Genomic DNA, 14212 nt, shown 5'->3' on the forward strand with positions numbered 1-14212 from the left:
CCCCCCCCCCCCCCCCCCGCATTGGAAGCACGGGGTCTTAACCACGGAGCTGCCAAGGGAAGTCCCTTTTTGTCAATTTCTTTCTCCACCCACATGCACTGTTGCCAAGTCAGATCTCTTGCTTGTTGTTTAATTCTTTTACACCACCTTTGAAGATTTTAAACATATTTATATTAAATTTCTTCCTGTAAGTTTAGGCCCTATGCTTTGCCCATGGTATCTCCTTGCCATTGACCTTGTTAATATTCAGTCTTGATTTTTAGATCCGATTCTTAAATGCAAGGACAGCAAATTAGACTCTGGTGACTTGGAGGACTGCGGCACCAGGCCAACCCAGTGCCGTCATTTTGCTTCAGCTGGAGATGTAGTTGATTTGTGAAGGGCAGAAAGAGGCACAGGAGGGGACAGAATAACTCTGAGAATCAGTCCGAATAACGCCTGCCTTTCATTTCCTCAAACCGCACCCCTCATTTATTCTAAAGCCAGTGCCATCGGGGTACCCGTGGAGAGTATACCACAGTAAATACGGTAGCATATATCGTTAGGCACCAAGTTATGCCAGCATGCTGGCGAGAAAACTTAGTAATGCGTGGCATAAGAGGTGAATGACATTTTAATGGCAGAATTTAACATTTTTACTGAAATAACATATGCAGACAATATAAATCAAAGAGAAGAGATTGGGGCTTCCCTGGTGGCGCAGTGGTTGAGAGTTCGCCTGCCGATGCGGGGGACACGGGTTCGTGCCCCGCTCTGGGAAGATCCCACATGCCGCGGGCCAGCTGGGCCCGTGAGCCATGGCCGCTGAGCCTGCGCATCCGGAGCCTGTGCTCCGCAACGGGAGAGGCCAAAAAAGTGAGAGGCCCGCAAACAAAAAAAAAAAAAAAAAAAAAAAAAGAGAAGAGATTATGGTGGAAAGTAATAGTGACCCCTCTTCCTCCTTACCCCCAGCACCCAGGAGCAACTCTAGACAGTGTTTATTGATTTCCTGCTAATAAACGAGGAATTTTTTTAGCTATCCAGTCCTGATGACTTCTTTTTGCTAGTTTTGGTGTTTGGTAGTTATTTTTGGTTCTTCATTGGCAGTGTTCGTGATTTTAAATAATATACTTAAACTTTACGTCCAGCTCCATCCACTTTAGTCAGTATCTGAACTCTCTTCACCTTCCTTTACCCTCAACTCCCGCTTACTGTCAGTTTGACCTTTACTGCTACAGTGTCAAGGTTGTCTATTGTCCTAGTTCTCTGTGAGTATAGCTTCTGTTACTCCAACTTCCTGGATTTTGTTTTCCCCTTTGTCGCTCATGGTCTCCATCTCTTTGTCTACTTTGATGTCCTGGGAGGTCTCTTCAATTTTATTTTCTAGCCTCTGAGTTAAATTTTCTATTTTAGCCATCATTTTTTCATCTCTGAGTTCACTTTTCCTCTTTGACTTTCCCTTTTTCGTTAACATACTGTTCTTGTTTTATGGATATATTTTCTCAGATTTGTGAGGTTTTTTTTTTTTAATGTATCTTCTTTTTTTTAGCCTTAAATGCTGGTCCCATAATTGTCTGTTCTTCTGAGGACACATTTGGGTCTTTTGTGCTGCTCGCTTTCCTTATATGTTGGTAGTTTAGCTTAGTGGTTAAGAGCTTGGTCTCTGGCTCAGACTCGGGTTGAATCCTGGCTTTGCCTTTGGTCCTTATAAAGCACTTTAATAATAATAACGGTAGCTCCCTGTTAGGGCTGTTGTTGAGGACTGAATGAGTCAGTACCTGTAAAGTTTTTAGAATTGTGCCAGGGATATAGTAAATGCTCAGTAAATGTTAGCTGTCATCATCATCATCATTTTTGGTTATCTGTTCTTACTGAAGGAAGAAAGATTGGATAATGAGGTTGGGTTTCCTCCACATGGTGTGAGCAGATCTGTTCCCCTCTCGGCCTCGCCCCTGAGAGGGAAGTCAGCCTGGGCAGGTGAAGGAGACCCTCCAATGCCAGGATGAGGATGGCTTGATGTGGGAGCACCAACTAGAAGTCTTAGCTCACCCAGAGGGTTTAAACTCTGTGTTAGGGAGGGGAGTAGATTGTGTAATTCCCTATGCAGACTTTCCAGAACTTACCTACTTTTAGTTTCATGCTAATTTTGAGCCACAAGCCTTCCTGTGACTCAGGTGACCCCCGCCTTCCCTGCAGCCCTCTTGTAGTGTCTGGACAACTTTCTCTACCACACATTTCCATTCTCCTGTCACTAGAAATGTACTGAAACCTTCTGTGTCTTGATTTTGCCCGTCTTCCCATTGTCTCTGCTATTGTGGGTTTATTCCTTTCTGAACTTCCATACTTCTTTTTCAGTGGGCTTGAGAAGCAAACACGTGGGCTTGGGTCCTCATTTTAAACTAGAAGCCAAAGGAATCTCCTTCATTACCGTTTCATAAACCAGGAGTTTTCCTTTGAGCTACCAGTGTTGTTACCTGTGCTAGTGATCAGGGCTTCCCCATCGCACGACCCCGGGGACACCACTCGCTTTGTAGCCTGTGCACGCGGCACCCCCAGAGTTGCCCTAAATACAGCCCGTGCAGCTATAGGTGAGCCTCCCCACAGGTGAGACTCCTGTAATTTTGTCAGTGCTGACAGCCCTTTCGGTCTGTCTTGGTATCTAATACTGTGCAGGAACTGACTAGGTCACACAGTGAGGGCGTCTGCTCATTGAATCTTGTTGAACTGCCACAGTCCAAAGAGAATTTGCCAACGGGTCGCATCACACTGGGGACTCCAGAAGGACATCTTACCAGTTTTCCAGAGTTGATCAGACTCAGCTAGGGCACACTAAAAGACTCCCGTGAGACACTTTATTAATCGTCAATAAGAACTGTTAGGGAAAGCTGATGTTTGCATTGTTAGAACTCATTGTCTCCATGGAGGGGAAATTCAGAGGAAGCTAGATTACCAAAGGTTTCTTGGGGCGCATGAAGTCACCCCAGAAGGAGATGCTTTGGCTTGGAATGGTTAATAGTATTTGTCCCTCCTAATTCAGTCCCACAGATGATGCGAACCGGATATTGGCCGTCAGGGAGGCCTGTCCTCTTGGATGACCTGGGACTCTTAAGGGGTTCCGCTCGCTCAGAAGGCATCTGAGGGGTGTGTGCTGGGCACTGGTCAGAGACAGCGGAGACGGCATCCACAGTCTGGTGCTCGGCCGCAGGGCTTCACAGCGGTCTGGTGTGCATTGTTTTCAGCGCCAAAACTTACACTTTGTGATGAGATGTTTCTAAAATATTTCATGTACTTTTCCATCCTGAGCAGAAAATACATCATTTTGATGACCCCCGGTCATCGATGTGGAAATTGGGTATTGTACTCTACAGTGACTTTTGATGGATTGATCTATTTATACCTTGTCTTGGAATGTTCTATAAAATAACAAGGGAGATAAGTTACAATAAGGGAAAAATAAAAACATGGCTGGAAACAGAAAATGGAGCCAGAAATGAGATTTAAAAATGCCTGCCACAGGCTCTGCCTGCTCTGTGCTGGAGTGTCGTTGCCCTCGGTGGGTCTGTGGGGATGGTGATGCCCCTACACTGGGCTCTCTGCAGTGTTTTCTTTTTTCTTTTCATCTCCTTCTTATTTAAAAACGTTTTCTTTTTGTTTTGAGTGGGCTTCAAGTGGGGAGAAGAGAGAAGCATGCTTGTACTTTGCCAATTGTTATGACAAGTCCCATTATTGGTCTTTAAATCCTGTACCAAATAGTATTTCCTTGTTAGCTTAGTTATATAACCACTGTTATTATGTTCTTATACTCTAGTTTCTTGGAGAATAACCAGTCAAACAGTCAAAGACTTGCAAGAGCTAGAAGGGGGTGTGTCTCCCCAGCACTGTTTAGTCTGTGGGGGAGTTTCACTCAGAGGGGCAGGCGCTACTGGAGTTAAGGTCCTAGGCAAGTAGGGGACTCAAAAAGAAACAAAAACTAGCCAACCAAAACTTGCCCCAAACATTTAACCCCTATATACAGAAAATGTTTTCTGCAGTTTCTGCGCACTAACAGACCCTGGGAACGGAGAGTATCTGTGATCTCTTCCTCAGACATTCACCTGGAAAGGTCACGAATTCCTGCTGCATGCTGTTAGCAAGTGTGGACATCTGCATATTCTTTAAGCTCTGAATTGCATACGCTAGTTTAGCATTACCGTAGATTTGGCTGTTTTGATGGGCAAGACGCCGATGATGATTTTACTGTTATTTTGCCTTTCAATACCTGGTGATCTCATTATGTTTCACCTAGTCTATCATTGTGGTTTTGATTTTTCCTTGATTCAGGAGTTGTATAGAAAAATTATATATATATATATATATATATATTTTTTTTTTAATTTCATGGACTGTTCCTCCTCTCTTGGTTAATTGCTTCTATTTCTGTTGTTATGTGCATTGCAGTCAGACAACGTGTCATAGCTTTTATTTACTTTGATCCTTCAAATCAGCCCCTTTTCAGAACTTAGAGCTTTTCTTCATATGTCTAGTGATTTTCCTCTGATTGTTCCTTCAGGGTGTCTAGAGTGGCTTGTTATTAGGAGTTGAAATAAGTTCTATCAGAGGTCATGTGTGACCCTGTTCAAATCTTGTGGTCCAAGGCAGAGAGAAACATTTAAAGTGCAAAATCAAAATATCGTTGACTCATTTGAAAATGTTCTCGTGGCTACGATGCATTCTTAGGAAGACTTGCCTCGGTGTCTTCTCCAGGTCCTGGAAGAGCTCAGCTTTAATTCTTTCTTCTCCCTCCAGGCAAGAGATCTGAACTGCTTTGTGTGGGTCCGTGCAGCACTTAGGCAGAGATTTGGGCAGTTAGCCAGCGGAGGATGGGTTGTAGTATCTGGTTATTTGAAAAATTTGAGTTGAGAAATTCCAACTGTCCGATTGTTTGGCAGGTGACCCCTCCTGTGTTCGTTGCGCCTTAGCTGAAGAATGTGCTCTGAGGCTTAGCCAGCCTCTGCCCTGGAAGGGTTGAACGGTACGCATTCTTCTGAGTCACTCCCAATCCTTTAACAATCAATGTCCTAATATAGCATTCTTTTAAAAATTAGAATAGAATCAGTCTCCGTAAATAGAGGTAACTTTCCTGAGAGAACTGGGAAGGTATTGGGTGAGAAAGGAGGGAGGAAATGAAAGAGCACCTGTGAGAACAGTGGTCCAAAGCCTATCATTCTCAGGTCTACGTGCAGTGGGGTCTGAGACTTCCCGAGGTCGTGGAACCAGGGACTGGGCTGGCAATGTGTGTGCTGATGTCTGCTGCACCATGAATTCTGGGGCTTCCAGTAAGGTTCAGGTGCTTCATGATTTCAAGACATGAGTGTGGAGTTAGGGGAAGGGCCAGGTGACGTCCTTAAGTACCTTGGTGAAGGAGGAGGGTCGTTAGGCCTCTTGCACTCCTGATTTCATCCGGCCGTCACCGGACGGTGTGGGTGCTGCCACACCTCTCTAGCTGTTGTGGGGCTCAGGGCAGAGGGGCTTAGCTTTGGAGGCAAGCATTGGATGTGAGTTCAGAGCCAGGCTCTACCACCTACAAGCTTCATGGCCTTGGGTGAAAGCCACCAAACGCCCAGAACTACAGATGAAGAGAACTGATGATAGCACCTTCATGGCACCGTGCAGGTTGTTGTGAGATTGAGAGATAAGGTATGTCTCCTCCCCCCCCCCCCCAATCATCATCGCCATGGTTCATCCTGGGTCATCCTGCTGTCTGCCAAGTACCTTCTAGTGTTGGCCAGCAGCCAGCCCCCCAGTGGTTCTTGGCCATTGTTCACAGGTAGATGGGATGCCAGCCTCCCCTGGAGCGAGCACCTCTGGTCTGGCCTGATTGGGTGTGATTTATGACCCAAGCCTGCAGGGCAAAGTAGCAGTGATTGCGGGCGTGGGGGGGGACGGGGGACACGGCGGAGGAGGCAAATATGGGCCTAATCCCCTTGGAAAATGAGGTCAAAGGCCTTGTAATGCCCCCATGAAAATGCCTGGAGGCATTCACCATGTGGGGACGTTAGCAATCAGGTGATGTACTTTGGATTTCTGATCTGTCAACTGAAGGGAATGAATTAGGCCTGGATCTGCCTCCCCCAGATCTTTAAAATCAGGCATTCTTATTTTAGAATAAAGAGAACCTACATAATCACACTGTTAGACTATAAGCCCCACGAGGGCAAAACCCAAATCTTGCTCATTCTTATACCCTTAGCTTGGAGCACCATAGATGCATAGCGGTCCCTCAGTGATTATTTGAGAAATAAATTATCCCCTTCCCTATCTCTGTCCTGGGATAGAACCGGGTCAGCATGTATGTATGTAACCAGTGGGAATGGGGACCACTCAACTGACATATTTCTTTTGCAAAACTCGATTCAAATATTCATTTTATGAAAACTTATAACCTTGCCCATAAATTTTGCTTTGTGCCAAAGAAGTAGCAAGTTTGAAACTGTAATAAAATCTTAATATTTTCATAAACATTTTGACTGTACGCTCACTTGTTTTTTTTTAATCTGAGGAATTCTGATATGTTGTAAAAGAGGGTAAAAATTAGCTCTTTTTCAAGATAAAAATGCATGCAAACAGAGCTCTATTATCGAAAGCATGGTTAATACTTTATAGAAGATTTGTATCATTTTGATTTCTTTCCAGTCTTGAGTGAAACATTTTTTTGACTAGCTTTGCAATTCTGAGGTCAAAACTGTCCTTTTCCAAATTGCATTGACTTGACGGGAACTCACAAACCGTGGTAAATCGTCAACAGGGAGTCAAATGTATTAGAAGTAGTAACGTAGGAACATTCCAGGACTGAGGAAAGAGATTGCCCATTGGTGTCTTGGATGGAATTTTAGAGAGACGGGGACTGTTTGAGGTCCAGTGGGCTTAGAGAGAAGAGAGAACCCAGCCAGATAAGCCAGTTTGGAACAGGGGACCACTGGCATGATGGGGTGATAAAAACTGGAACAAGAGAGAATCAGGGTAAGTGCCTAGGAGCAGACATACGGAGCTTACAGGTCAGCCTTGCTCAGAGGGGTGGAATACATTTCTTAGGCTCAGAACAAAGGAAAGGAAGGTGGATCCTGCTGAGGTTCTAGAAGCATTGCCTGAGTTAGGGGAACCCCTAACTGTTTCCGATCCTCCACTCTTCATCTCCCATCCTTTGTGGGTTTTTTTGTGTTTTTGTTTTTTGCGGTACGTAGGCCTCTCACTGCTGTGGCCTCTCCCGTTGCAGAGCACAGGCTCCGGACACGCAGGCTCAGCGGCCATGGCTCACAGGCCCAGCTGCTCGGCGGCATGTGGGATCTTCCCGGACCGGGGCACGAACCCGTGTCCCCTGCATTGGCAGGCGGACTCTCAACCACTGCGCCACCAGGAAAGCCCTCCCATCCTTTGTTTTAGCATCTTAATCCCAGTGTCCGCCGGTGGGTCCTGAGGTCCTATGCCCCACATAGCACATGGGATCCGCTTCTTCTGGTGGCCTGGCCTGCTCTGCCCTCCCTGAATTTCCATTGGCTGGATGGGGATAGAGATCACCCCCACCAGGCTCCTTACTGTGTATAATAAATGCATCGAGTTGTTACAGTCTTCAGTTTCTGCAATGACCAAACAGTTGCATTTCAGAACGAAAACCCGGGTCCACATCTGTCCCTGTTTGAAACATCCTTGGCATGCAGCTTGCATGAAGTCTGTGTGTTTCCAAAGTGATCTAAAATAAGAGACACATAATATTTTATATGCTGCCGAAGACAAGCCATGACCCCAAGGGGAAAAATGCAGGACACCAAGGTAGAGAGTATGGATTGACGTGTGGGTTTAAGGGGAAAAAGCTTGCCAATTTCTTACTTCACAGCCCATGTTATTACGGGCTTGTGTGGCCTGCAGAAAGAACTCCAAAGACTGGGTTATAAGAATATCAGAACAGATTGCCATGAAGTGTATGGAATGGAATGTGGCAAACTGGGTATTTTTTAAAATTATTTATTGATTTATTTATTGGCTGCGTTGGGTCTTCATTGCTGCGCGTGGGCTTTCTCTAGTTGTGGAGAGCAGGGGCTGCTCTTCGTTGCAGTGTGTGGGCTTCTCAGAGCGCAGGCTCAGTAGTTGTGGCGCACGGGCTTAGTTGCTCCGCGGCATGTGGGATCTTCCGGGACCAGGGCTCGAACCCGTGTCCCCTGCATTGGCAGGCGGGTTCTTAACCACTGCACCACCAGGGAAGTCCCGAGCTGGGTATGTTTGAATTAGTAATGTTACGGTACACGATGTTCGTAGCGGCCAAATGTAGGCTTCCTGTTTACGATAAATAAGGACATGGCATTTGCCTCTGTTTACATGCTACATAGTATTTTGATTAAAATGGAATGTTGATGTTACCTTAAGGCCGTATTTTAGGCTGACTTGAGAAAGGAAATGAAGACTCCGTGTGGGTAAGATCTGAGTCACACAGACGCTGTCTGCTATTTGGAGGCTAGGGAGGCTGGATCCGGCACCTACCATCCCAAATCCTCTGTCCTTGACAGACAAGGGGGTGATATTTCAGAAGGCAGCCGACCTGTCTGACAACAGCCCTTGAGTGTTCAAATATAGAATTGGAATTCTGTCCCGGTGTTATTCAAATGAAAGGTGCAGCTAAAAAGAGAGGGGTCTCTCTCCATCACCACCTCCCGAACTGGCGTCCTCTCGTGATGTTCCCGAGGGAGGCCTTTCACGTCCAGAAGAGAAGGATGGCAGTACTGTTGGGCTGTGCTAAGCAGTGGTTTTTCTTTGTTTTGCTTAAAAAAAAAAAAAAAAAATCCAGGCAAGGTGGAAAGATAAAATGGAAAGGATAACAAGGTCTTCGTGCCTGGTTTTTGTGCTCAAGTAGAATCGAGCTGTCCCTGGATCCCAGCTTCGTAATAGCCACTGGGCTTCCCTGAAGCTTCCCTGAAGCTGGATCTTGAGTAGAATGTTCTACCAGATTTGTAGAAGAACACAGTGTTAGTGACATGCACATCTTTAGAATCTTTTTTCATGGTACTGATAGATTTTAATGCCTTTGGATTCTAGAGAGTTGACAATTTAAAAAAAGCAAACTATATTTACTCTTTATTTTTATTTTTGTAGTAAAATCTCTCTCTCTCTTCCTTTTGGTTTTTTTTTTTTTTTTTTGGCTGTACCACCCGGCTTCCGGGATCTTAGTCCCCCAACCAGGGATCGAACCTGGGCTCCAGAAGTGAAGGCGCCAAGTCCTAACCACTGGACTGCCAGGCAATTCCCTAAGAATCTCATTTTGAATTCAGGAGAGCTAGTACTCTGTAATAAGGAAATAATTAGTAGAAGTCAGATTTAAGAGGATTGTTCACTTTTTTTCCACTCTTTTTGTGACCAACTATATATAACATAAAATTGATTCTTGGAACCACTTTTAAGTGGACAGTTCTGTGGCATTGGGTCCATTCACATTGCTGTGAAACTATCACCACCCTCTGTCTCCAGAACTTTTCATTGTCCCAGATGAAAACTATGTACCCATTACACAGAATGTTCACTTTTTGAAACAGTATTTGTATCAGACATGCTTAGGTTGGTGCTCCGGACGTGCTAATTCCAAATTGTTTTACCTCTGAGTTACAAGGGGGTGATAACTGACATGATCCAGCCGCTACACACCACACCAGCCTTGATGGGTAGGAGCCTCCTTGGACGCACGAGACAACCGAAACCCAGAGCATGATTCTGACAGTTCCGCCTGATTCTGAAGCTGCGCTGCGCCCCCTCCACTAAGTGACGCTTTTGCCAGCTTGGTTGTAATTCGTGGGATTCATAATTCTTCCGCCAGTTCGTCCATATTCTGGAGCCATAACGTCCTCACAGCAGCTGTCTTGGTAATTACAGTTCTGAGTTAAGTTTTAACCTCTCTCAAAGCTTGAGTTTCCTTATCTTAAAGGAACCCATCTGTGTGATCTCCAAGGGCCTTTCCAGCCACCTGTCCTGTGGTTTGAGTTATTTCCATAATCGATGCTGTGAACTCTTCCCGCTTTTAAGAAGGATGACAGGGGAGAAAATGGACGGTTCTGGAAGCTGAGTGAAGAGTAGGCAACACAAGGAAAAAAGACAGGCACAAAGAAGGGATTAGACTGAAAAGGGAACTGAAGATGTCGTCAAGGAGGGGCAGAGGACTGCACTGGGTCTGCCCAAGGCAGGTGTTTATTTAACAGACTTCCATTTTGAGTGTACACAAAACATTTAAGGGAGCAAACAGTGCCAAGCCCTAGCTGACGAGCGAACCAGCATTCTGGTTTCAGATTAGGTGTCGTCGTGGGTCATGTTCAATTCCCAATCGTGCCACGTCTGGATGTGGACACAGGAAAGCAGCCCAGAAGGGGGAGGAGAGGGGAGTCCATGGAGTTTCACTCATTACCTCATTTAATTGTCACCACAGGCCTGAGGCAACTTACACCCCTTTCCGGCCCAGGGAACAAGACTGCACAGAGGTCGGATCACCGTGCAAGGCAGAGCAGGGCTCCAGACCTTGAGTCGTCTGATTTCAAAGCCTACTCCTCTAACCTGCTGTGCAAATCTCCACCCTCCATCCCCGCCCCCAGACAGCCACACTGTCGTGACTACACACTCGGAGTTGCTCACCAAAGACTCATGTTAGCCCAGTTTCAAGAGAGAACAATGTAAGCTCCGCCCAGGTCAGAACGCTGGGAGCCCCCTGGCCAGACGCGACCAAGTGCCGGGTCTCCCAACAACGAACGGTAGCTTCAGGACTCAGCTCGCTTGCTCCCTCTCTCGAGGCTTTGCTTTCCTGTTTGTAGTGATTCTTGAGGAGGTTCTTTCTGTGTGGTGACAAAGGTGATCTTCCCCCAGGCTTGGCAGAAGAGGGCATAGACATCCTGGAGGGACTCCCATTGACCCGTCTTGGTTCCAACGCTGCTTCTCCCAGAAGCAGTCACTCTGGCCAGGGGGTCTGGAACGGGCTTGTGTTCATACCTGCAGCTCCAGTAGGACATTCTTGGATGGTCACCTAATGGGGACAGAGAGCATTTTTGACCTGCTGTATCTTTTCAGAACATCTCTACTGGACATCTCAGCAGTTGTAGCGTCGGAACTAAAGGGATTTTGTCAAATTCCATTCGCAAGTCGGTGTGAGCCGGAGCTGACACACCTACCATCTAGTGTCTTGTGTGCTACAGCTGTTGTGAGAATGCACCTTACAGTGAGATAAAATAATTAGGAATTGATTCTTGGGTTTCTAGTTCTAAGAAATGACTTTCAGCCTTGGCCCTCAAGTGGAAAATTAAATTAGATTTTTAAAAAATGTTTTTCCCTATCCCAGAGATTTCATGAGCTCTGTCCCTTAATCTCGGCTGTGTTTCTTGGGTGTGAAATAGGGAGATCCTTGAAGGCTTTACTTTGGTCAAGGGTCTGTTTTTAATCTGTATTTGGTATGGACGGAAGTGACATTTATTAAATGGCTTTTTTTATCAGATGCCTGTGCCCGTTGATTTACATAAGCCGGCTCGTGTAATCCTCTCAAAAACTGTAGGGTAGGTGGTATTGTAACCATTTCACAGGTATTTATGCAGCTGTAGGGAGTAAGGTAGCATTTTTTAGCTTTTCCAACATGTTAGATAATTACAGAATGCCAAAAGAGCCCCAGTTATCATTAGAACAATTTCATGCACAAGTATACTCAAACAAGTTCAAGCAAATTATTCTATTTTCATTGTAACAGAGCTAAAGAGAGTTGATTTTGTATCCTTTTTTTTTTTTTTTTTTGGTACACGGGCCTCTCACTGCTGTGGCCTCTCCCGTTGCGGACCACAGGCTCAGCGGCCATGGCTCACGGGCCCAGCCGCTCCGCGGCACGTGGGATCTTCCCAGACCGGGGCACGAACCCGTGTCCCCTGCATCGGCAGGCGGACTCCCAACCACTGCGCCACCAGGGAAGCCCTGATTTTGTATTCTTTAGGACTGTAACTTTTCCTCTGAAAAGTAGTTTTTTAAAAGAATTAAATCATGCCAAGTCTTGTTTATTTTTGCTTTTACACAGAGAAAGAGTATTGTAGAGGAGAGAACAGTCTTGAATGTCATAAAGAATGACGTTGTTTTAAAGGTGCGTTTAGACCTGGCACAGAAAGCCCTTCCCTGCACCACCATTTGGAAGGAAACTTCTCAAACTTAGGATAGAATGAAACACCGTACCCGAGGGTGGCTGCTGTTTTACAAAAATTAGATAATGCATGTCTTGATATGTTTTGAACTACGTGAGTACCTATAGGAAAGGCTCCACTGACTGAGCACGCATCGCCACACCATGCCTCCTGGAGGGTTATGTTTTGCTGGAATGGCCTTGTTCTGTGAATTGTGTCATTGTCATCACAGTCCGTTGAAGAAAAGGGCACAGCATCTTTTCGTTTACAGATGTAAGTTTTGATGTGTCTGATCTGTCCATCTCCACGGGACCTGGGCCGCTTGGTCCCCCAGAGCCTCTGCCTGCAGCTGTAGGTACGCCTGCAGCTGTAGGTACGCCTGCAGCTGCTGGCCTGGACAGATATTCCCAGACTCCTCCTTCCAGCTGCTCGCCTTCCTGGCAGGAGGCACAATGAGGGGCACTCAGGGGATCGTCTATCTAGCATAGACCCCAGTACAATTCAGGAAGATTTTTCTTTTTTTAAAAAAAAATTTATTTATTTATTTATTTATTTTTGGCTGCATTGGGTCTTCGTTGCTGTGCGCAGGCTTCCTCTAGTTGGGGAGGGCGGGGGCTACTCTTCATTGCGGTGCATGGGCTTCTCATTGCGGTGGCTTCTCTTGTTGCGGAGCACGGGCTCTAGGCACGCGGGCTTCAGGAGTTGTGGCTCACGGGCTCTAGAGCACAGCAGGCTCAGTAGTTGTGGCGCACGGGCTTAGTTGCTCCGCGGCATGTGGGATCTTCCCCGGACCAGGGATTGAACTGTGTCCCCTGCATTGGCAGGCGGACTCCCAACCGCTGCGCCACCAGGGAAGTCCCAGGAAGATTTTTCTTATAAGGAACCCGGAGAGTCTGACTCGTATTTGCCTTCCTAGGGTGCTCCACAGTTACCTGGGACTCAGTGTCTTCCCACGCTGAGCGTATGTTCTAACAAAATGAAATTCCAACCACCCATGACATCCCTCTCAACTTCTCTCTCTGTGCCCATTTTCCAACCCTCAACCGCAGAATTATCTTCAAGTCTCTCCCTTCCCCGCCACGACTTGCTACATACACACCTGCTGCGAGCCACTCAGAGCACGTCTTATCCAGACGTTCTCTTCCTTCCTGCGGCACAACTTGTCACGTCTCCATCCTCTCAGGGACCCTGTGCCCATTTCCCAGATGCTTCCAGAGTACGCGCCACCTCCTTTGGATGGCCCTCTGCTTCCCAAGGTGAACCTCTCGCCCCAGCCAGGCCAGCCTGCCGTCCATGTTTGCAGCATGCTCTTCCTCCCCTTCAGCTCTTGCCTTTCCTCTCTGGATGTTTTCAAATATCCCCTCCCTTGTGACTGGCTTCAAGCTCGACTTCTGTGCTTCCTGATTTCCTGGCCCCCAGTTTGGACCATTCCCTTCGCTGTGCTTTGATGAGCTTACTGACCATAATATTCATGTTGCCTAAACTTACGCTTGATTTTAGTGTTATTGCTTGGTCTGAATCTCATTTCCTTCTTCATTTCCTCAAAGATGAAGTAACCCAGGAGCTCATATTTATCCCCATTACATTCACTGATGCTTCAGGTGAAGGAGGCTACTTTTTTTTTTTTTTATTAATTTTTATTGGAGTTTAGCTGCTTTGCAGTGTTGCATTAGTTTCTGCTGTACAGCAAAGTGAATCAGCTATACGTATACATATATCCTCTCTTTTTTAGATTTCCTTCCCATTTAGGTCACCACAGAGCATTGAGTAGAGTTCCCTGTGCTATACAGTAGGTTCTCATTAGTTATCTGTTTTATGCATGGTATCAATAGTGTATATATGTCAATCCCAGTCTCCCAGTTCCTTCCACCCTCCCTGCCCCCTTGGTATCCGTAAGTTTGTTCTCTCCATCTGTGACTCTATTTCTGCTTTGCAGATAAGTTCATCTCTACCATTTTTCTAGATTCCACATATAAGTGATATTATGTGATACTTGTTTTTCTCTTTCTGACTTAACTTCACTCTGTATGACAATCTATCCAACCCTTTCTTTTCTCTCCAAGTAAATCTTCCGCTCC

At 46.1% G+C, this 14212-nt stretch overlaps 1 protein-coding gene across 2 annotated transcripts in view; it reads left to right on the forward strand.

The window, feature by feature from the left end:
• ABHD17C (abhydrolase domain containing 17C, depalmitoylase) overlaps positions 1-14212 on the forward strand; it is a 56787-nt gene that overhangs the window by 21540 nt on the left and 21035 nt on the right. The window contains exon 2 of one of the 2 annotated variants that reach the window (XM_027089306.1): positions 11050-11179. The exons of the other annotated variant lie outside the window; for it this stretch is intronic. Within the exon in view, the coding sequence (XP_026945107.1) occupies positions 11050-11179 (130 nt within the window). The remainder of the gene's footprint in view (positions 1-11049; positions 11180-14212) is intronic. 2 annotated transcript variants of the gene reach the window in all.

The sequence above is a fragment of the Aethalodelphis obliquidens genome, unplaced genomic scaffold (genome assembly GCF_003676395.1).
Source record: "Aethalodelphis obliquidens isolate GAN/ISIS:26980383/991018 unplaced genomic scaffold, ASM367639v1 scaffold65, whole genome shotgun sequence".
NCBI classification, from domain to species: domain Eukaryota; kingdom Metazoa; phylum Chordata; class Mammalia; order Artiodactyla; family Delphinidae; genus Aethalodelphis; species Aethalodelphis obliquidens.